Source organism: Cervus elaphus, chromosome 7 (genome assembly GCF_910594005.1).
Source record: "Cervus elaphus chromosome 7, mCerEla1.1, whole genome shotgun sequence".
NCBI classification, from domain to species: Eukaryota; Metazoa; Chordata; class Mammalia; order Artiodactyla; family Cervidae; genus Cervus; species Cervus elaphus.
In genome coordinates this window covers 5,770,338-5,795,318 of record NC_057821.1, presented here as the reverse complement: position 1 = coordinate 5,795,318, position 24,981 = coordinate 5,770,338, and the positions used below count along the sequence as shown (strand labels likewise).

Genomic DNA, 24,981 nt, shown 5'->3' with positions numbered 1-24,981 from the left:
CACTTATATGCAGAATTTTAAAAACAAAACAAATGAATAAACTAAACAAAATAGACAAAGACTCATAGATACTGAGAACAAAGTGGAAGGGATGAGGGGTGCTCAAAGGGGATGGGTGGGGTGCTGGGCAAAACAGGTGAAGGAATTAACAGACAGAAATATTCAGTTGTAAGACAGATAAGCCACAGGGATGTGCAGATGTATTGTACAGCACAGGGAATATGGTATATAATATTGTAATAATTTGGCATGGGGACATGGTTACTAGACTTCCTGAGGTTATCAATTCATAATGAAAAGAAATGTCTGATTATAATGTAGTATAGTGACATCGTACACCTGAAAATATGGTAATATTCTATGTAAACTATACTTCATTTTTAAAAAGGAAAAATACTATAATGACTTTGACTTTTTAAATATTTCAAGTATGCTTCATTACTATTTTTGAGAAAGAAATATGACTAAAAGTTTTAAATATGTTTGTAGTGGAATTCTGCAATGTTTTCCAATTTTCTAAAATTTCACACTGACAGATCATTACGAATGATGTACAAAAGATTATTTTGTGGTGAAATAATTCTGAAGAGAAGTAACTCACAATCATAGCTGCCAGACCTAAAAGAAACCAATATACAAGTACTTGCAGTACATCCTTATAAGGAAATTATCAGTTTTATGACACCCTTTAAAACAGTTTTACTACTCCCTTTCATCTTTAAGGGGACAAAAAGTAAGCTAAGAAACAAAGGTTGAATTTATTCTCCCTAGTCTACAGGCTAGGACTTACTTGGAGCTATACTCAAAATAGCCAAAGATAATTTCAACAGAAAATGCCTTGCAAATAATGATGATCTACTTGTGTTTACATATAACAGAAAATACCACCCGTTTGTCATAATAAGCTACAGAATGAGACCAGGGCTATCATAGGAAGACTCTCTGGGAGAGCCCATGAAAAGTTGCTTCATGTTACTTGCATTTTTCTTTTGCACCTAAAGTCATCTCTACATTTTCTTTTCTTCTTTTAAAATGTTTATTGACATATAGTTGATTTACAATGTTACATTAGTTTCAAGTGTACAGCTAGTGATTCAGTAATTTGGTGGTGGTGTTCAGTCGCTCAGTCGTGTCTGACTCCTTCTGACCCTGTGGACTGCAGCATGCCAGGCTTCTCTGTCCTTCAGCATCTCCTGGAGCCTGCTAAAATCCATGTCCATCGAGTCAGTGATGCCATCCAACCATCTCATCCTCTGTCGTTCCCTTCTCCTCTTGCCTTCAATCTTTCCCAGCATCAGTTTCTTTCCTACTGAGTGAGTTCTTCACATCATGTGGCCAAAGTACTAGAGTTTCTCTTCAACATCAGTCCGTCCAATTAATATTCAGGGTTGATTTCTTTTAGAATGGACTGGTTTGATCTCCTTGCAGGCCAAGGAACTCTCAAGAGTCTTATCCAACACCACACTTCAAAAGCATCAATTCTTCAGTGCTCAGCCTTCTTTATGGTCCAACTGTCACATCCATATGACTACTGGAAAAATCACAGCTTTGACTAGATGGACCTTTGTTGGCAAAGTAATGTCTCTGCTTTTCAATATGCTGTCTAGGTTGGTCATAGCTTTTCTTTCAAGGAGCAAGCGTCTTTCAATTTCATGGCTGCAGTCACCATCTGCAGTGATTTCGGAGCCCCAAAAAATAAAGTCTGTCACTGTTTCCATTGTTTACGCTTCTATTTGCCATGAAGTGATGGGACCGGATGCCATGATCTTAGATTTCTGAATGTTGACTTTTAAAGTCAGCTTTTTCACTCTCTTCTTTCACTTTCATCAAGAGGCTCTTTATTTCCTCTTCATTTTCTGCCATAGGGTGGTGTTATCTGCATATCTGAGGTTACTGATTTTTCTCCCAGCAATCTTGATTCCAGTTTGTGATTCATCCAGCCCAGAATTTCACATGATGTACTCTTCATATAAGTTAAGTAAGCAGGGTGACAGTATACAGCCTTGATGTACTCCTTTCCCAATTTAGAACCAGTCTGCTATTCCATATCCGGTTCAAACTGTTGCTTCTTGACCTGCATACAGGTTTCTCAGGAGGTCGGTAAGGTGGTCTGGTATTCCCATCTCTTTAAGAATTTTCCACAGTATTTTGTGATCCACACAGTCAACGGCTTTAGCGTCAATGAATCAGAAGTAGGTGTTTATCTGGAATTCTCTTGCTTTATCAATGATTCAACTGATGTTGGCAATTTGGTCTCTGGTTCCTCTGCCTTTTCTAAATCCAGCTTGAACATCTGGAAGTTCTCAGTTCATGTATGTTGAAACCTGGTTTGGAGAATTTTGAGCATTCTTTGCTAGCATGTGAGATGAGTGTAATTGTGTGACAGTTTGAACATTCTTTGGCATTACCTTTTTTGGGATTGGAATGAAACTCACTTTTTCCAGTCCTGTGGCCACTGCTGAGTTTTCCAAATTTGCTGGAATATTGAGTGTAGCACTTTCACAGCATCATCTTTTAGGATTTGAGATAGCTCAGCTAAAATTCCATCACCTCCACTAGTTTTGTTTGTAGTGATGCTTCCTAAGGCCCACTTGAGTTCACATTTCAGGATATCTGGCTGTAGGTGAGTGATCATACTGTTGTGGTTATCTGGGTCATTAAGATCTTTTCTGTATAGTTTTTCTGTGTATTCTTGCTACCTCTTCTTATTATCTTTTGCTTCTGTTAGGTCCATACTGTTTCTGTCCTTTATTGTGCTCATCTTTGCATGAATCTCTCTAATTTTTTTAAAGAGAGCTCTAGTCTTTCCCATTCTATTTTTTTCCTCCATTTCTTTGTACTGATCACTTAGGAAGTCTTTCTTATCTCTCCTTGCTTTCTTTGGAATTCTGAAATCTAAGGGTATATCTTTCCTTTTCTCCTTTGCCTTTCACTTCTTTTCTCAGCTATTTGTAAGTTATACATGTAACATCCATTCTGTTTCAGATTCTTTAGTTATACGTATACATATATCCATTCTGTTTCAGATTATTTTCCCATATAGGTTATTACAGAGTATTGAGTACAGTTCTCTGTTATACAGTAGGTCCTTGCTAGTTATCTATGTTTTATATAGGAGTGTATATATGTTAATCCCAATATTCTATTTTTTTAATCCAAGAAGATATCCTCTCAAATTTTGCTATTGTTAAAGTATTATTTTTCATGACAAGAAAAAAAAAGAAAAATGCTTATCAAATTGAAATAATACACCTGATAACCCAGAGGATGAACGGAAGAGGACTGAGAGATCCAGGGGCAAAACTGTACTGCCATGTCACAGGAAAGTCATGTAACTTTCTTGAACCCCCAAATCTGGGAAAGTAACCTATCCTTTGACATAAGTGAGTCAAAAGTGCTTTTTAATAGGCTCTCTAGGTTGGTCAAAACCTTCCTTCCAAGGAGTAAGCGTCTTTTAATTTCATTGCTACAGTCACCATCTGCAGTGATTTTGGAGCCCAAAAAACTAAAGTCTGACACTGTTTCTACTGTTTCCCCATCTATTTCCCATGAAGTGATGGGACCAGATGCCATGATCTTAGTTTTTTGAATGTTGAGCTTTAAGCCAACTTTTCTACTTTTCTCTTTCACTTTTATCAAGAGGCTCTTTAGTTTCTCTTCACTTTCTGCCATAAGGGTGGTGTCATCTGCATATCTGAGGTTATTGATATTTCTCCCAGCAATCTTGATTCCAGCTTGTGCTTCTTCCAGCCCAGCGTTTCTCATGATGCACTCTGCATATAAGTTAAATAAGCAGGGTGACAATATACAGCCTTGACATACTCCTTTCCCTATTTGGAACCAGTCTGTTGTTCCATGTCCAGTTCTAATTGTTGCTTCCTGACCTGCATATAGGTTTCTCAAGAGGCAGGTCAAGTGGTCTGGTATTCCCATCTCTTTCAGAATTTTCCACAGTTTATTGTGATCCACACAGTCAAAGGTTTTGGCATAGTCACATATACTAGAAGTCACCAAACAAAAAAACATTTTAAAACACCAAATCAAGGTGAAGCTAGTTTGATGAACAAAACAGATGAATTTTTAACCTTAGTTAATTTATATGGTTAAAAGAAAAAAACCACTTATTTGAAAATTGTATTAAATTTGCTATCTTCTATGTATCTTATGGACTTCCCTGGTGGCTCAGATGATAAAGAGTCCACACGCAGTGCAGGAGACTTAGGTTCAACCCTTGGGTTGGGAAGGAAATGGCAATGCATTCCAGTATTCTTGCCTGGAGAATTTCATGGATAGAGGAGCCTGGTGGGCTATAGTCCATGGGATTACAGTCAGACATGACTGAGCAACTTTCAAAAATGTGTTTTAATTACAATCATATTTTTGAAATATTGCGTATACTATTACATTTAACCAGTGCATACAATGCATATCACCATCTATCCTATTGAAACATAATGAGATAATTGATTAACTAACAGTCATTAATGGAAAAATCATCACACTGGAGTAAGAGCCTCACACATGAATTTGGGTGGGTAGGAAACAAAATATTTAGTCCATAAGGTAACCCAATAATATTCCATTGTATGGAAATACTACATTTTGCTTATCATTTCATTGACAGGCACTTGGGTTGTTCCCACTTTTTGGTTATTATGAATAATGTTACCATGAACACTTGCACACAAGTTTTGTGTGGATGCATGCTTCCAGTACACCCATGTAACTTGGCTATACACCTAGGCATGGAATTGCTAGCTCATATAATAACTGTGTGATTAACCATTTAAGGAACTGCCAATCTGATTTCTCAATGGCTGTACCATTTTATATATATATAAACATATTATTTATATATATATATATTTGTTGCTGTACCAGCAATATATTAGGACTCTGATTTCTCCAAATCTTCACCAATGCTTATTATTGTCTGTCTTTCTTATTATAACCATCCATCTCAGTGGGTGTGAAGTAATATCTCATTGTGGTTTTGATTTGTATTTCCCAAATGACTAACGATGTTGAATGTGCTTTCTCGTGTGTATTGTCATTTTTCTTGTTTTTTGGTTTTTTGTTTTTTAGTGTTCTCAAACATTTAAATTTTTTTTCCTTCAAGTACAGTTGATCTGGAGTACAGCATGGAGGTAAACAGTCCACCCTAAAGGAAATCAGTCCTGAATATTCATTGGAAGGACTGATGCTGCAGCTGAAACTCCAATACTTTGGCCACTTGATGCGAAGAACTGACCCATTGGAAAAGACCTTGATACTGGGAAAGATTGAGGGCAGAGGAGAAGGGGACGACAGAGGATGAGATGGTTGGATGGCATCACCAACTCAATGAACATGGGTTTGAGTAAACTCCGGGAGTTGGTGATGGACGGGGAAGCCTGGCATGCTGCAGTCCATGGGATCACAAAGAGTCTGACACAACTGAGTGAATGAACTTAACTGAACTGAAAGGAAAAATACACAAGAATACACAGAAGAATTGTACAAAAAAGGTCTTACTGACCTGGATAACCATGATAATGTGATACCTCACTTAGAGCCAGACGTCCTGGAGTGTGAGGTCAAGTGGGCCTTAGGAATCCTCACAGTGAACAAAGCTAGTGGAGGTGATGGAATTCCAGCTGAGCTATTTCAAATCCTAAAAGATGATGCTCTTATAGTGCTGCACTCAATATGTCAGCAAACTTGGAAAATTGAGCACTAGCCACAGGCCTGGAAAAGGTCAGTTTTCATTTTAATCCCAAAGAAGAACAATGTCAAAGAATGTTCAAACTACCACACAATTGCACTCATTTCACATTAGCAAGGTAATGCTCAAAATCCCTCAAGCTAGGCTTCAACAGTACATGAACTGAGGACTTTCAGATGTATAAGCTAAATTTAGTAAAGTCAGGAACCAGAGATCAAATCGCCAACATCCACTGGATCATAGACAAAGCAAGAAAATTCCAGAAAAAATCTGCTTCATTGATTATGTTAAAGCCTTAGACTGTGTGGAAAATTCTTCAAGAGATGGGAATATCAGACCACCTTACCTGCCTCCTGAGAAACTTGTGTGTCAGTTAAGAAGCAACAGTTAGAACTAGACATGAAACAACAGACTAGTTCCAAACTGGACAAGGAGTACATCAAGGCTGTGTATTGTCACCCTGCTTATTTAACTTTTGTACAGATTATATCATGTGAAATGCCAGGCTGAATGAAGCTCAAGCTGGAATCAAGATTGCCAGGAGAAATATCAATAATGTCAGATATGGAGATGACACCATTCTAATGGCAGAAAGTGAAGAGGAATTAAAGAGCCTCTTGAAGTTGAAAGAGGAGAGTGAAAAAGCTGACTTAAGACTCAACATTAAAAAAACTAAGATCATGGCATCTGGTCCCATCACTTCATGGCAAATAGATGGGGAAAAAATGGAAACAGTGACAGATTTCATTTTCATGGGCCCCAAAAATCACTGTGGACACTGACTGCAGCCATGAAATTAAGAAATAACTCTCCTTGCAAATTAAAACCACAATGAGGTACCATTACACACCAGTCAGGATGGCTGCTATTCAAAAGTCTACAAGCAATAAATGCTGGAGAGGGTGTGGAGAAAAGGGAACCCTCTTACACTGTTGGTGGGAATGCAAACTAGTATAGCCGCTATGGAGAACAGTGTGGAGATTTCTTAAAAAACTGGAAATAGAACTGCCATATGACCCAGCAATCCCACTCCTGGGCATACACACCAAGGAAACCAGATCTGAAAGAGACACGTGCACCCCCATGTTCATCGCAGCACTGTTTATAATAGCCAGGACATGGAAGCAACCTAGATGCCGATCAGCAGATGAATGGATAAGGAAGCTGTGGTACATATACACCATGGAATATTACTCAGCCATTAAAAAGAATTCATTTGAATCAGTTCTAATGAGATGGATGAAACTGGAGCCTATTATACAGAGTGAAGTAAGCCAGAAAGATAAAGAACATTATAGCATACTAACACATATATATGGAATTTTAAAAGATGGTAATGATAACCCTATATGCAAAACAGAAAAAGAGACACAGATGTACAGAACAGACTTTTGGACTCTGTGGGAGAAGGCGAGGGTGGGATGTTTCAAGAGAACAGCATCGAAACATGTATATTATTTAGAGTGAAACAGATCACCAGCCCAGGTTGGATGCATGAGACAAGTACTCGGGCCTGGTGCACTGGGAAGACTCAGAGGGAGCGGGTAGAGAGGGAGGTGGGAGGGGGGTTCAGGATGGGGAACACATGTAAATCCATGGCTGATTCATGTCAATGTATGACAAAACCCACTACAATATTATAAAGTAATTAGCCTCCAACTAATAAAAATAAATGAAAAAAAAAAGAAACAACTCTCCTGAAAATTATTTGTGTTGGAGTATTTTTGACTTATGAAGTTCTACAAACTGAATTTTCATATGCCTCTCTGATTAAAAACTGATGTAGATCATTCTCTCACCAATCTTTAACCTTTCATCAAAAAGAAAAAAAAATCTTCATACTCTCCCTTTCGTGATTAAGTTCACTTGTCTTTAATGGCTTTTAACAGCCTTTGGCCACCTGATGTGAAGAGCTGACTCATTGGAAAAGACCCTGATGCTGGAAAAGATTGAGGGCAGGAGGAGAAGGGGCCAAAAGAGGATGAGATGGTTGGATGGCATCACGGACTCAGTGGACATTGGTTTGGGTGGACTCCGGGAGCTGGTGATGGACAGGCAGGCCTGGCATGCTGTGGTTCATGGGGTCACAAAGAGTTGGACATGACTGAGTGACTGGACTGAACACTATCCACAGTAGGATTTTGATACACTCTCCTGTACAATATATGTTTCTTGAGTGAATTTTCTGTTTTCCTAACTAGAGAATAAATGTTCCAACTAAAACCACTTGGTACAGTGTTGTACTTTCTATGATCATTCAGCAAATATTTGCACCTAACTACCCATCTCACTAAGAGCTGTCAACAATTCTACAGCTGTGTATGTGTGCTCAGTCGCACAGTCTTGTCGGACTTGCCACCTTATGGACTGTAGGCTGCCTGTCTCCTCTGTCCATGGGATTTCTCAGGCAAGAGTATTGGAGTGGGCTGCCATTTCCTCCTCCAGGGGATCTTCCTGACCCAGGGATCAAACCCACATCTCCTGCATCTCCTGCATTGGCAGGTGGATTATTTATCACTGTGCCACCCAGGAAGCCCCAAAAGTTCTCTACTAGTGGTTTTAATCTAGTTTTGATATATATTGTTCAGAAGTTCTTCATATTTCACCTAAATCCATGAATAAAGCATTTTCTTTTTCCATAGACAGCAGAAAGGAAGAATATTGTATCACAACAAAGAAATTATTCATAGTTCTTAGAACAAATAAATCATTATGCAATTCCTTTACTCTAGTTTAATTTTAATTTTACTTTATAAATTACTCTTTATATTTTATTTTCAAGAAATAATTTTATTTAAAAAGCCTAAGAACTTATGTTATAATTAAATTACTAAAATAAATGCATATTCTAATATCTTGCATTGATAAGATACTTTTCATTGAATTAGATTAATTTTGAACCATTAGAGTAGTACAGGACTTCTGGATTGTATTAATAAATACTAGTCTACTCATGATTAATCTTTTGTTAACGCATACCTTTATTTCTACAACTTCCAAAATGTGAATCTTTGCCAAAAGCATTTCAAAGCCATAATCTTTAATGAAGCAAGAGCAAAATCAGTAAGAAGCTAATAGTTAACTGATTACCAATAGTTTTAGGTACTTCAGTTCAGTTCAGTTCACTCACTCAGTCGTGTCCGACTCTTTGCGACCCCATGAATTGCAGCACGCCAGACCTCCCTGTCCATCACAAACTCCCGGAGTTTACTTAGTTTATAAATCCAAGACCGAGCAACACACCTAACTACAGCTAAACTACTTCTATTTCAAACAATGGAACACTTTAGTTCAGTATTAAAAGCTACAAAAATCATTTTATAAACTAAGTATCTAGAACTATTAGCAATCAGTTAACTAATTATTAGCTTCTTACCTGATTCTCAAAAATAAAAACGTATTTTGATATAAGCAAAAATTTTCAAGTGCTTTTTCAGAAATTCCCCATCTGTGTTTTCACCTCCCTTAAACATACCTAGAACATCAATGATTTTCTGCTGTCAAACTCTCAAGGCATCAAAATATTTGATTCAGTGTTCCGTGTGATACACACTCAAGCATTTTGAAATTTTTTTTAAAAAATAGAAACCAAGAAAGAGATCTTTAAAATGAAATGATCTAGTTACCAAAAGGATGTGTTCATCAGCTCATGCAAAAAAGTATAGCTACCACACTCATGAAAGTAGAATGTGAAACTTCCTTATTTCATCTGCTAACATAGCCATCTAGATAGCTCATGAACCAAATATACAATAAAATATGCCTTTGTCTTGAACAACAGTGTTTTGTTAATTATGTATTTTCATGCCTTGAGAAAAGAACTTATTTGGACTAATTCAAGAATATCATATAAGGACCTTATAGCAAAAGCTTTTAATGAAAGTATACAAAATCTCCCTTGGTCCCCTTATGACTGCAGAAGATAATTTTAAAGTCAAAGTCCTAAAAGCCTTGAAGTCTAGACTCAATATCCTATACCAATTGCAGTGTCAGTTTCCTTTCAACCCCTCTTTTCAAAGCAAAGATGGGTGTCATCAGTCCCCACACTAGCAGAAACACAGAGCCCCCTGGAAGCAACAAAGACATTCTATTGACTCAAAGAATTTGCCACCTATTCTGAGAATAACTCATGCGTCATTTCATAGGTTCAACTGAATTTATTCACCTTGTCATTTCAGGATTCAGTAAAGCCTCTTTCAAATTAAAGAAATGAATGAAGGAGATTTAAATAAAGCATTATTTAATGCTTACTAACAGTCTAACAATGATTTTAAAAGACTTCTTCAAAACATCAGTAAGAAACATAATCAGTACCATAATGCACAGAACTTCTAAATTTAAAATCCACAGTGTTGTTTTATAAACACACTGGTGTTTATTTAAATCTTAAATAAATCTGGTGGTCAGATTTTACTATATCAGTGGAATCATTTGTAATAGAAAAGAAACATATGCATAAATAAACCTAGTGGGACTTGATGAACTAATTTGTAAATAACAGGCCAACATTTGCTTTTAAGATTAAAGGATATTTTCGTGATCATAACAATGCCAAACATCATTCTTTGGGAGACCAAAAAGTTGCATATATTGGTTACAACTGTAGTAACACCTGTAGACCAATGGGATATTTATGTGTTTTCATTCAAAGTGCACGCTAAGAGTTATTCTCAATCAGGTTTTAAAACATAACCCTGGAACTAGCACTAATACAATAATAAAGACAATTTAATTTTCAAAATGTTCTCAGTTGTTAAATGTGAGTTGCCTTCACCCTAAGTGCCTTGTGAAATTCTTAACAGCAGATATCAGGTTTAAAAGGTTGTTTCACTCAACACATACCAAGGAAGTGCCACTCCTGGTTCCTGAAAGAGGAGTGGGGAAAAAAAAAAAATCTTACAAATATGTACTGACTTTAAAAAGCTTGCCATACAGTTGCAAATTAAATAAGAGCCACATCAAAACTAGTGGGGTTTTGTTTCCTCTTACCTTTTTCCTTTAAGTAAAAGATAAAGCCAAGTGAGTAAATAAAGACACGTCCACATTGCTAGTATAATAAAGTGGATTATTCCACGTGGGAAACAACCATGGCAATTCAACTTAACTTCCCTCAAGGATTTTCTGCCTCTGACCTCTGTGTATAAGGTGGCATGTCAAATAATTGCACCACAGAAAAGGTGATGAAACAAAAAACCTACTTGTCTCTTAAGTAAATGATACCTCAGACCACCTCAGCAGTTAACACACACTATAAAGAGAAGCATGAGATGTGGTTTAGCAAGAATTCATAAGGTACGAGGAAATGAAACAAAAGCCTCTATGAGTCAATGTCCTCAAATACAATACAGAGATCCCCACACCTTCATCTCTGGAAAAATGATACGGCAAGTGTGTGCAAAATAAAATGACTTAAGGCATTCTTAACAAAGAAAGATGTGCTCACCTCCATAGACCCAGGAAGTGTGGCATCCTTTCATCCTCGTGGGGCTCCAGGGATCTTAGTGCAAAGAGTGGAACCCAAGTCCTGCCTGCGAGTCCTCACCAAGAGACATTGCGCCCTGTGCGCAGTGGGTGGGCTGGTGATCAGAGAACTAAGGATGTGAAGGATCTGACACTCAAGAAGAAAAACTACGATAAACACAAGACACTGCAGAGCTCCAACCTGCTCAGAACAGCTATGATGAACAGTGGGGGAAGTCATGACAGTTCAGGTAACTTGGTCACCAACCCCCGGCAAAAGCCAAGTAGCTGACTGACATGATAATTTGATCTAAAAGCCAATTTGGTCAAAAATGAATATGCACAGCTATTGTATCAACTACAAGTAAATTTGGCATGATGCTGTTCCCATACTGCCCTGTCTCCCCATCCACCTAACTGCACAAGGTAAAATCAGAGTGATTTAGTAAGAAGTTAAGAAAACACATTTCCAACAACTGAAGATTCCTTGAAGCAATCTGATTTTGTGCCATTCCTTGGCACAAAAATGAAAATACAACCTGACAAACTTAATATGTTTGAAAAACAAAGAAACATTGCAAAACACGCAAAAGCCAGGCCTTATTTTTTTATAATGTATTACAAAAACCATATCATGCTCACAGGAGAAAATAAAACACAGACAAGCAAAAAGCAGGAATCAAAATGCAAACTGGGGAGGAAAAACAAGCAAAGTAACCAAAACGTGATTAAACCAAACTTTTGTCATGTAGATTCTTCCTTATGCATGTATATTCAGAGAGTATTATATTCTCTATAAACATAGAATATTATATTTTTATATTATGGCTTACATACATAATAAAGTATCAGACTTTATTATGTTCCAAGGGATCTTCCCAACCCAAGGATCAAACCCAGGTCTCCCACATTGTAGGCAGATTCTTTACCAGCTAAGCCACCAGGGAAGCCCAAGAATACTTGAGTGGGTATCCTATACCTTCTCCAGCGGACCACCCCAACCTAGGAATTGAACTGGGGTCTCCTGCATTGCAAGCAGATTCTTTACCAGCTGAGTTACCAGGGAAGACATTATGTTTTATGTAAACATAGAATATTATATTTTTATACTATGGTTTACATACACAATAATGTATCAGGCATTTAAGTTGTTCCAATTTTGCAATATGATGAATAGTACAGAGCAGACAGATGGGATGAAAGTTACTAAACAAAATAATGCAAAAATGTAGAAAAATATGAAGTGGGCAAAAGAAGTTTTGCAAAACACATGAGAGTTTAACAAAATTGATGACTCAGAAAATGCTAATGATTGAAGAGCTTTGCTTTTAACCAAATTGTCATTTAAACCTGTCTATCTACTTGCTTTGAACCCAAATATTTTTAATCAATACATGTGCTATGAAGAGTTTGGTGTGTATCAGTATGGGCTTTTTACATAGATTTGTGACATAAACGGTGGTTAAAGATTAGACTAGTGTACTCATCTCCCATAGCTGCTGTAAAAATTTATCACAAACTTGGTAGCTTAAAGCAACAGAATGCTATTCTCTCACAGTTATAGAGGCTGGAAGTCTGCACTCCCCCAGACGCCCCAGGGGAGAATCCATCCCTTGCCTTTTCTGCCTTCTGCCAGCATCCCTTGGGTTTGCGGCCCCGTCACTCCAATATCACTGTCTCCCTTGAGAAACTTCAGTTCTGCTCTTAACTGATTAGATCCGCTTCCCTTCAGACAAGCCAGGATAGACCACATCACAAGATCCTTAATTTAATCACACCTGCAAGACCCTGTTTTCAGATACAATAACAGTTACATGTTTTAAGTTATTAAGATCTGGTATCCTGGCGGGGACCACATTTCAATCTACTATACCTAGTAGTCATAGAAATTCTTCTAAAACTGCCTTGAATTTGACCTACTTTTTCTTATTGGAATTACATTAGTCCCCATTTTCTATATCTATGCTAATTATGCAAATCATGGGCCTCTTACTTAAATGGCTTTGCTACTGTCCCATTTGAAAATATCGTAGGATCACCTCCCCAACTGAAATAAATCCTTCTTGACTCTACTTCCTGTTCATTGCTTGGTCTTCCTGTGCTTCCATCTGTGAGGTAAGACTTTGAAAGCCATCCTTTTTCATATTGCTCACATCCAATTGACCCCTGGGCATTGTTGATGCTTTTTTAGTTCATTTCAGATTAGAAGCCCTCTCCCCCTCCCAACTCTGAATGACCCTGCTTCAGTGGGAGGTGGGGCCATAGGGCTCAGCTGGCCTCCTGCCATGCTCTGCCCTCCACCTCAGCCCACTTCCCATTCTCCTTCTGCTGTCGGAGTGACATTCCTAAAATGTCACTGAACACCTTGCTTCCCTCCTTAGGACATTTGAATGACCACGACAACTCTCAGATTTAAGTCCAAATAGCACAGACATACAACGTCTTGTATTGGCCTCTACCTACCCCTGCAAAGTGAAAGTGAAAGTCGCTCAGTCGTATCCGACTCTCTGTGACCCCATGGACTATACAGTCTATGGAATTCTCCAGGCAGAATACTGGAGTGGGTAGCGTTTCCCTTCTCCAGGGGATCTTCCCAACTCAGGGATCAAACCCAGGTCTCCCGCATTGCAGAAGGATTCTTTACCAGCTGAGCCACAAGGGAAGTCCGCAACCTCATTTATTTTTTCTATCCCATCCCCTCCACCTGTTCTAAGCAGTCAACTAACATCAGTTTTCTCATATTTTGGAACATGTTACAGGTTGCTTCCTTAGGAGGCCAAACAACTAAACAACTCTTATTTATCCTCCAGAATTTGGCCAAGAGAGCATCTTGCTTAAGAATGGATCCTTATACTCTTCAAATAGATAAATTTTATACAGTAGTATGTGAATCATATCTCCAAAAATGGTTATTAAAAAAATGTGTCCTTTTCAGTGATGTCCTAAAACTCATTTAGCATCATATACATCTCTGCCAACTTTGCAAACCTCCTCCATCCCCACTTCATGTCTCACTCCAGAACATTTTATACAATGTTTTTGTCTATTGTGTCATATGATTTCTTGAGGGCACTACCATGGCAAATTCATCTTCATTTTCTCCTCAATTGATATAATGTCTGGCACAAAGCAGACAGTAGATGCTTACTGAATGAATGACTAAAAGATTATAACTCTTAAACACAGTGATATACGGTTGAAACGAATGCTAATAAATTCAGCAAGTGGTAGAACTGAGTTTATTACCTGGATTGAAGTTAACTGAGAATCATTTGCCACTCAGAAAGTAAATTACCCTTAGGACTAAAGAACTGTTAGGATTGATCAATACCAGCCTTTAAGTTTCAAAGAACAGGACTGTGCATGCAATTGTACTTTAAAACAATATCATCATTTCCCAGTAAAATACATCCCTTATCCTCAATTTTAATTCCAAGAGTTAGTGTTCACATTTATCAATCTGCTTGCAGGGATGAATCACCATTCTGCTTCTACAAGCTGTGTTTAATTAGCTTTAAAGCGTTTATATAAGTGCTCTGTCCTTCCTACTTAAGCACCACTAATTTTCTTGGCTACCACATTTATAGAACAAATAAAGTGAACATATTCCTTTTAGTGGGGCCCAAATCTTCATCACAAATACTTAAAACCAGCATCACACACAACAGAAGAGTCTTCATTCCTTTGCATCACAAAATCTAATACAATTTTTTTTCCTGTTTTTCAAAGTTTTTCACACACAAAAATATTTGATCTTTGGTAAAGATCAATCTTCATGGGATATATTTCTAAAAACCAAAGTTTCCGTGACTGGCAAAATAACAGAATAACATAATGATATACATTCTTAATTGGAAAAGAATACAGACCAGAAGAATTATATCCAGATAATATGGGCAAACTTTAGATATTTAATCTACTAATTGCTTTCCCAACAGAGTACATCTCTCAGTGCAGCAAACCTTGCTTCCTCCCCACCAGTCAGCAGGAAGGACCGAGGAGTCAGAGAAAAGGGATTAAGTGATCTTTTCTTGCCTTCTCTGAACCGACGGCATGGGGCAGAGGAGGGGATGAAGTCCCACTCTGTAACTCCCAGTTTTCTGTCTGCTGGTTTAGGAGGAGAGATTAAACCCAAATACCTTCACTGTCCACTGCCATGATTCCTTGTCATGTCAAGCACCTGCTTGTCATTTGTGTGACTTAGATCCATTCAGTACATAAATTTTCTGTCAGCAAAGCCTTACCCAGTTTGTAAAAGAAGGTAGAATATTTTAATACTTTATAGCATTCCACAGTTCCTAAAACATCTGGGAGGCAAGAGGAGAACTTAAGTAGTCAAACGATTTCATGACGGGTGAAGAACGTCATCCTTTAGAACTGAATCCAGAAGGTACTCACAGGTTCTCCTCGAGATCCATCCTGCCCCGGAGCACCTGGAGGTCCTGCTTCTCCCTTTTAATGATAAAAAGAAACAGAGAATCCCATTTGCAGGTGCTCTCACTAAAATAGTAATATGTGACATTACGTATATGCAACATTACCAGCTTCCCCAGGGGCTCAGTTGGTAAAGAATCTGCCTGCAATGCGGGAGACCTGAGTTCGATCCCTGGGTTGGGAAGATCCTCTGGAAGAGGGCATGGCAACCCACTCCAGGATTCTGGCCTGGACAGAGCACTGGCCATGGACAGAGTAGACTGGCAGGCTACAGTCCATGGGGTTGCCAAGAGTTGGACATGACCAAGCATACAGCACATATATACTGAAGCACGTTAGATGCAAAAAAGTAAAATTACCCCTGGATTTCTTTCCTCATTTAAAAAAATTCAACGGGTGGAGAGGGAGGTGGGGGGGGGGGGGGGATCCGGATGGGGAATACATGTAACTCCATGGCTGATTCATGTCAATGTATGACAAAACCTACTGCAATGTTGTGAAGTAATTAGCCTCCAACTAATAAAAATAAATGAAAAAAGTAAAAAAAACTCAAGTGTAGTTAATTTACAATGCTGTATTAGTTTCAGGTGTCCAGCAGAGTGATTCAGTCACACGTACATTTTCAGGCATATATGTATATTTGTATATGTATGTATATGTGTATGTATGAAGTGAAGCGAACTGAAGTCACTCAGTTGTGTCCGGCTCTTTGCAGCCCCATGAACTGTAGCCTACCAGGCTCCTCAGTCCATGGGATTTTCCAGGAAACAGTACTGGAGTGGGTTGCCATTTCTTTCTCCAGTGGGTCTTCCTGACCCAAGGATCGAACCTGGGTCTCCTGCATTGTAGGCAGACGCTTTACCGTCTGAGCTACAAGGGAAGCCTATATGTATACATACATATATATGTATACATACATATATGTATATATAGTTTTCGAGGATTTTTTCCATTATAGTTCTTTTTTTCCATTATAGTTTATTACAAGATATTGAATATAGCTCCTTTTGCTATACAATAGGTCCTGTTGTCTGGATTATTGATGTCAACTTTTCCTGACATCAAATAACTCATTCTGAAATCCATAAGGTGACTATATAAACATCAAACCTATAAATGACAGAAGATAACTGAGTAGTTATAAGATAACATATACTCATTCTTATGAGATACATGTATACTCATTCTTATGAGAATACATAAGATATACATGTATACTCATTCTTATGAGAACAGGATGATTCTGTCTTCAAAGTAAACGTGACATATTTATATCAGTCCTTTCCATAGTTTTACTTTTACTTTAAAATTGATCATCCTAAAAAAAAAAATAATTGATCACCCTGTCAGATATGTGACCTTACCTCTCAAGAGTTGCATTTTAAAATCAAAACAAAGCTTTCATTAAGAATGTAGTTACTATAGCTTATTACTTGAAATTACTCAGCACTTTAATCTGGTATTAGTTTAAAAAAAACATATAAAATGTGTATTTTAGGTAGCTGTTAAAATTATAATAGTTTTCAGTTATATATCTTTAAATTATTCTGCTCAAATTATTTATGCACCTTATCTTACATCCACTTTCTGGCACGCTATAAGTTTTTCCCAAATGAATCCATTGCTAGCATGTAAAAACATATCATGACATTATGCTTACTTAAGTATTAGCTGAATTTAATCCTAAAATGTATAATATCCACAGATCAACATGGCCATTAAACTGTCTGGACAAAAATACAGGGCAGTTGGGAAGAGTCCCTTGAAATAGATGTTTTAGGCTTCTTAAAACCTATCGGTCATAAAGAGCCATGAGGTTGTATGTCTGTTTGGCAAAGTATTATGTCTTAACAAGCAAAGTTCTCTGCAAACAATTATGCCACATGTGAATTGCCAGAGAGTACATTTCATTCAACATGAAAGCAAAGGAGAAAGTAAAACCAAAATGAAAATATTTTTCTTGTAAATAACTCACATATCTGAGTTCAGGTAAGTTTAAAAGGTGGGGAGGGGGGAGTCTCAGAATACATGTATTAAAGCATGTGTCAACACCATTTTCCATAATTTCACATCCAAATGAACTCCCCAAATTGTAAAAAATGAACCACAGAGGGGAGAACCAATAACACTTGGCTAACACAATCACCCTTAGAAAAAAATCCAACCATATCACATTATATAAACAGTGCTTACCCCACTTTTATGAATCCTTGCATTTCATTAGCATAGTGAAATACCAACTAAAGCCAAATATTTCATCTGTTTCAGTTTTATTTACAAGCACTAGATGACAGTTGAGAATAGAAGGGGGCAAAAGATAATGTTTTCCTGTAAATAAACCAAACTAGTGGTCAGGGAGGTCCTACTGACCCAACATTTCTACAGAAAAGTTTATAAAAATATCAAAGAGAAACGAAAATGGATGTCAGATTCACAAAAGCTACAAGTTCAAGAGCCTGAAAAATTAGAGACAAGAACTCTGTCAAATTTTGACACTGGAGGATCAGTACTGCAGCTTTGGGCAGGAAAAAGCTCTCTGCAGGAGAGAGCTCTCAGCAAGATGTCCCTTTGTCTTGACACTAACCTTAAACCAGGCACCCTCTGTTCTACTTATCTCCCGTCCTGACACACTTTTCAGATCTTTAGATCACATGATATTTTGCCTAACTTTTTGATTCTTTCTGGAGATGAAAGAATAGAAGTGAAGAATAAGTATTTAACAGATGATCAGATACCTTCCCCAGCTTCTGGTTCAGTAACCTTCCAAATAAACTGTGGGAACCAGACAAGATCTAAAGAAATATTATGAGGAGTCGACAAGCTTGCACCCAAGCTGGCACGCAGTGGGGATAGCAAGGACTCTGACCCCCATCCCAGTGATTAACTGATACTACTTCCTACTTCTTTTGAAAGCTTTCATGGCTGAGCAGACTCTTCGGAGATGTTTTTGGGAGACACAAGTTCACCTTCTCCCCAGGCAGCTGGCATTCTGATTAAAGGCGACTTTCCTCTCCTCCAACATTTGTCAGTATTGATTTTGTAAAAGTTGAGCAGCAGGACCCAATTTGATCACATCAGGAGGAACCACCCATGTCACTGGTTCTCAAGGATGGTCCCTACTCAAGCCAGATCAGCTTCATCTCACTTGGGAACTTCTCCAAAATGCAAAATTTCAGGCCCTGCTACAAACCCACTGAGTCAGAAATTCTGGATGGTGGGGCCCAGCAATTTATGTGAACAGCTAATTCTGATGATTTGAGAACCATGGGAGACTTGTGAGTCATTAGGTAACTTAACTTCCACCACCTCCAGGTATTATCATATGTGATTGTCATAGTGAAGCAAATCCGTAGTTTAGATCATCTGTATATAAATTAAAGGGGGCAGGAGAGCTGTCCAACAGTTGTTGCTCAGTTGCTCAGTCACATCCAACTCTTTGCACCCCCCTGGACTGCAGTACGCCAGATTTTCCTCTACTTCATCATCTCCCAGAGAAGCTGAAACTCCAATACTTTGGCCACCTGATAGGAAGAGTGACTCAATGGAAAAGACCCTGATGCAGGGAAAAATTGAAGGCAGGAGGAGAAGGGAACAACAGAGAATGAGATGGTTGGATGGCATCACCAACTCAATGGACATGAGTCTGAGCAAACTCTGGAAGATGGTGAAGGACAGGGAAGCCTGGCGTCGCAAAGAGTCAGAGATAACCGAGTGAACAACAAAAACAACGTATTCACTGAGTCAGTGATGCCATCCAACCATCTCGTCCTCTGTCATCCCCTCTCCTCCTGCCTTCAGTATTTCCCAGCATCAGGGTCTTTTCCAAAGAGTAGGCTTTTCCCATCAAGTGGCCAAAGTATTGGAGCTTCAGCTTCAGCATCAGTCCTTCTAATGAATATTCAGGTTTGATTTCCTTTAGAATTAACTGATTTGATCTCCTTGCAGTCCAAGAGACACTCAAGAGTCTTCTCCAGCATCACAGTTCAAAACCATGAATTCCTCACTGCTCAGCCATCTTTACGGTCCAACTCTTGCACCCGTACATGACTGATGGAAAAACCATAAATTTGACTAGATGGACCTCTGCTGGCAAAGTAATATCTCTGCTTTTTAGCACTTTTCTTCCAAGGAGCAAGCATCTTTTAATTTCCTGGCTGCAGTTACCATCCTCAGTGATTCTGGAGCCCAAGAAAACAAAATCTGTCACTGTTTCCACTTTTTCGCCATCTATTTGCCATGAAGTGATGGAATCAGATGCCATGATCTTAGTTTTTTGAATGCTGAGTTTTAAGACAGCTTTTCACTCTCCTCTTTCCCCTTCCTTAAGAGGCTCTTTTGTTCCTCTTCATCTTCTGCCATAACGGTGGTGTCATCTGCATATCTGAGGTTATTGATATTTCTCCCAGTGATCTTGATTCCAGCTTATGATTCATCCAGCCTAGAATTTTGCATGATGTACTCTGCAAGTAAGTTAAATAAGCAGGGTGACAATATATAGCCTTGACGTACTCCTTTCCCAATTTTGAACCAGTCCCTTGTTTCATGTCCGGTTCTAACTGTTGCTTCTTATCTTGCATACAGGTTTGTCCAACAGTGGGAACAACTAATTTGGTATTACATGACCACTTTGGTTGGTAAAGACCTCCCCTTTTATTACTTTGATCATTAACTCTATCTTAATATGTTACTCTGATTAAGAGGTATTTAAAAAAAAAGTCACCATCAGCAACATACATCAATAATGAAGTTTCACAATTATTTGAAAATTTAATTTCTTCTTATTCTTTGTACTTCTTGTTAAGAGTGATAATCAGAAGGATACAGAATCATATGAATAAAACAGCATCTGCTCTTTATAATGTATAGCAGACTATCCAACTCTAGCTGCATCAGAATCATCTGGAGGGTTAGATAAACTGCAGATGGTGGACCCCACTCGAGAGTTTCTAATTCAACAAGTGCTGATACTGCTGGTCTTGCAACCACACTTTGAGAACCACCGTGGTTCGAACCCAGATCTTAAGGAAGAGACTCTATACGCTTTCTGCACTCACCCACCCGTCTCTAGTGAACCACAATGGCTTTGTCTGGCTTTGCACTTGGTACTGAGTTTTATAATGGCCAGACTGTTCAGCAAGTGTCTCATTTATGTAAGCACTGGTTTCCTGGCTTGCACATTCTTTAAAGGATAGAAACACATCCTGTAGAAGTTTTTTTAATCACCCAGAATGTTTAGAATTGTGCTGAACATAATATGACTATATGTATAACTGCTAGAGCACATCAAGGTAGAAGAAATGGATGATTTATTCTCAAATGCTCAATTTTGGGAAGATAATGGAAATGGGATAGAGTTATTTGTGGACAGAGCTATTTGTAAAAGGAAATGGGATACAGCATTTGTGGACAGAACTATTGCAAATGCTGTCGGAAGATTATGCAGGGTAATTGTGACCAGATGATGGCCAGTAATCTTGACCTAGGAATGATCTCTTCACTGTTTTAATAAGGTTTCATTGAGAAATGAAAGGATGATTTCTGCTTAGTTATCATCCATAAAATTTTCCAATGCTACACACAACTACTGTATGAAATTCAGTACTGTATCCAGAACTTAACTTTATCACTTGATTCCTTTCATGACCTGGAGATCCTGGCATACACCAGTATGTTTGGCTGGTAGGAAAAAAGGCATGTAGCATGTCTCTACCTCTAATTTATCACTTTGCTATTATATTATTAATTCCTTCCTGATATAAGATAAATAGAAAATGTCATGCTAAACATTATTCCTCAATCCAGTCTCTGTAGCTAATGTCAAAGATTATTTATTCTACAGCAAACCAGTTATTTTTAAAAAGCAAATTTAACCAAAAACAGAGATGTGAAATTTGCATTGCATGTGTATTTCCTTTCATGTGATGGTCTTTGGTACTTACCCACAAAAATGAAAGCATGAGTAATTTAGTATGTGGCCATTGCAACCCTCAAAATCTGGCGGAAGGTGTGTGACCATGAAAATATAATTTAATTTTGAAGAAGATCCTTACTTTGTTATTAAACACTATAATTTACCTTTGATCTTATTCCATGGTTTATTCCTAGTATGTAAACAAAACTCTAGCATGCCAGAGAATGTATTAAAGATGTAAGACTGGGTAAGCTCCTCCTGGCTAACCAAATAAACAGACAAGAAATTTGGAATGCATCATGCATAAAGGGATCACACAAACTAGGCCTGAAATTCAGGCTGTGCCATGTAAAGGACTGTTCACTTTGGGGTAAATTCTTTAATTACTCTTAATTTGATTTTAATTTCAAACTGACATTGATATTCTCAACTTCATAGTTTGTTTTTTTTTAGGAAAATAAAATAAGAGTCTTTGTGAAAGTGACTTGAACATCTCTAGAAACAGAAGGGAAGATCCAGAGAAGTTAGCTGCTCTACTGCCATCAAAGAGTGTGGAATTTTAACAGTTCTTTAACTCTTATGATTGGTTTCAGGCTACACTATTTTCAAATAATATGTCATTTTTCTATTTGACTGCTATGGTTTGGCATTATAATTTAGGAAAAATGAATTACTTTTTAGGTACTTGAAAAAACACACATTGATTATTTCATAGTTTCTAGGGGCCAGACGGAGAAGGCAATGGCACCCCACTCCAGTACTCTCGCCTGGAAAATCCCATGGACGGGGAAGCCTGGTGGGCTGCAGTCTATGGGGTCCCTAAGAGTCGGACACAACTGAGCGACTTCACTTTCACTTTTCACTTTCATGCATTGGAGAAGGAAATGGCAACCCACTCCAGTGTTCTTGCCTGGAGAATCCCAGGGATGGGGGAGCCTGGTGGGCTGCCGTCTATGGGGTTGCACAGAGTTGGACACGACTGAAGCGACTTAGCAGCAGCAGCAGCAGCAGGGGCCAGAAGTCTGGGCATGGCTTTACTGAGTTATCTGTGTGTGTGCATGCGTGCTAAGTCACTGCAGTCATGTTCAACTCTGTGCAACACTATGGACTGTAGCCCCCAGTCTCCTCTGTCCATGGGATTCTCCAGGCAAGAATACTGGAGTGGGTTGCCATGCCCTCCTCCAGAGGATCTTCCCGACCCAGGGATTGAACCGCATCTTTTATGTCTCCTGCATTGACAGGTGGGTTCTTTACTACCTAGGAAGCCCAGTTCTCTTAGTAGGGTCTTACAAAGTGGTAACCAGGAGGTCTGCTGGGTTGTGCTCTCATCCTCTAGAGGTCTGACTGCAAAAGTATCTACATTCACATTAACTCACCATGTTGGCAGAATTGAGCAAGTAGGCTCTAAATGGAGCCCCTAATAATGTACCATCATTACAGGAGTGACACCTGTTGGTTAGAAGCAAGTCATAGCTCCCAGGCACATTCAAAAGTCGGGAATTAAAAAAGACCAGCACCAGCAGGTGGGGGTCACTTTCCAGTCTTCCTGCCCCAATTATTTTCACACATATCCCTGTAAGAGTTGTACTGTTTGCCTGGATACCAACAATATATGACACTGTCTGTTTACTCACAGCCTTGACAAGAAGAATGGATTTTTAACTCAAGCTTTTGAACTTTTGTCAATCTAATGGGTGGGTAATTGTACCTTGGAATAGCTCCAATTTGTATTTCTCTTATTATGAGTGAAGTTGAACATCTCTGTACATTTAAGGGCCACTTTACATCTTTTTTTCACCTTAAGAATTATATATTCATGTCTTTTCCCCTCATCTATGTATTTATATTTATTGATATATAATTGATTTACAATATTATAAGTCAAATAACTTGTGATTAGACAGGGGAGGTGATAAATAGATTCGAGGGATTAGATCTGGTAGACAGAAGCCTGGGGAACTACAGATGGAGGTTTGTAATATTGTACAGCAGACAGTGACCAAAATCATCCCCAAGAAAATGAAATGCAGGAAGGCAAAGTGGTTGTCTGGGAGGCTTCACAAATAGCTGAGGAAAGAAGAGAAATGAAAGGCAAGGGCGAAAGGGAAAGATATGCCCAACTGAATTCAGAGTTCCAAAGAAGGGAAAGGAGAGATAAAAAGTCCTTCTTAAGTAAACAACCCAAAGAAATAGAGGAAAAAAATAGAATGGGAAAGATTAGAGGTATCTTCAAGAAAATTGGAGGTATCAAGGGAAATTTCATGTAAGGATGAGCATGATAAAGGACAGAAATGGTATAGACCTAACAGAAGAAGAAGATATTAAGATGTGGCAAGAATACACAGAAGAACTGTACAAAAAAGATCTTAATGACCCAGATAACCACGATGGTGTGATCACTCACCTAGAACCAGACATTCTGGAGTGCGAAGTCAAGTGGGCCTTAGGAAGCATCACTACAAACAAAGCTAGAGGAGTTGAAGGAATTCCAGATGACCTACTTAAAATCCCAAAAGATGATGCTGTTGAAGTGCTGCACTCAATATGCTAGCAAATTTGGAAAACTCAGCAGTGGCCACAGAACTGAGAAAAGTCAGTTTTCATTCCAATCCCAAAGAAGGGTGATGCCAAAGAATGTTCTGACTAGCATACATCTCACACGCTAGCAAAGTTATATATATAGTACCCCATGATTCCCGGTTGGTCGAATCATCCATGGATTCACATTCATGGATACAGAGGAACCACAAACACAAAGGGCAGACTATAAATCATACTTGGATTTTCAACTGCGGGAAAGGTTATGCCCACAACCCCAGTGTTGTTCAAGGGTCAACTGTAACACCATGATCAAGGGACCAAGGGTAACATACCAATGATTAGACATGTGGGTAGTATTTACTCTGATGTAATGAGAAGGACATTCATCTCTCTGTTATCCTTCTCTACCACCCCCAAATAATTCCAATCTAATCAGACAAACCTGAACTGACTGACTTCTAACAGAAGCCCTAACTAATGCTCTGCAAAACTGTTATAAAAAGTAAGAAAAGACTAATAAATCATCACAGATAAGGGGAAACTAAGGAGACATGATTAAAAAAAAAAAAAAAAGGAACGTGGTGTATTCTGGATTGGATCCTGGAACAGAATAAGGACCTTCATGGAAAACTAATGAAATCCAAATTAACTATAGAGTTCAGATTAATTTATAGGAATTTGACAATACTGATTTCTTAGTTTTGACAAATGCATCATAGTAACATCATGAGAAACTTGGTAAGGTATATAAGGAAACCTCACTGTACTATTTATCTATAACTTTTCTATAAATACAAAAGTACGCCAAACTAAAAAATTTCTTTAACAAGCCCCAGCAGTTTTTTTTGTTGTTGTTGTTGTTGTTGTTAGAAAATTTCATGCTGATACTAAAACTTAAGTGAAGCTTATATGAACCTCAATTATTTATTAC

At 38.3% G+C, this 24,981-nt stretch overlaps 1 protein-coding gene across 4 annotated transcripts in view; it reads right to left on the bottom strand.

Moving 5' to 3' along the window:
- Positions 1–24,981, bottom strand: part of COL21A1 (collagen type XXI alpha 1 chain) — a 214,792-nt gene that overhangs the window by 34,352 nt on the left and 155,459 nt on the right. For 3 of the 4 annotated variants that reach the window (XM_043907044.1, XM_043907043.1, XM_043907045.1), the window contains one exon: positions 15,563–15,616. In XM_043907044.1, coding sequence (XP_043762979.1) covers positions 15,563–15,616 — 54 coding nt within the window. Of the gene's footprint in view, positions 1–15,562; positions 15,617–24,981 lie in introns of those variants that run through there. The other variant, XM_043907047.1, reaches the window with a different exon arrangement.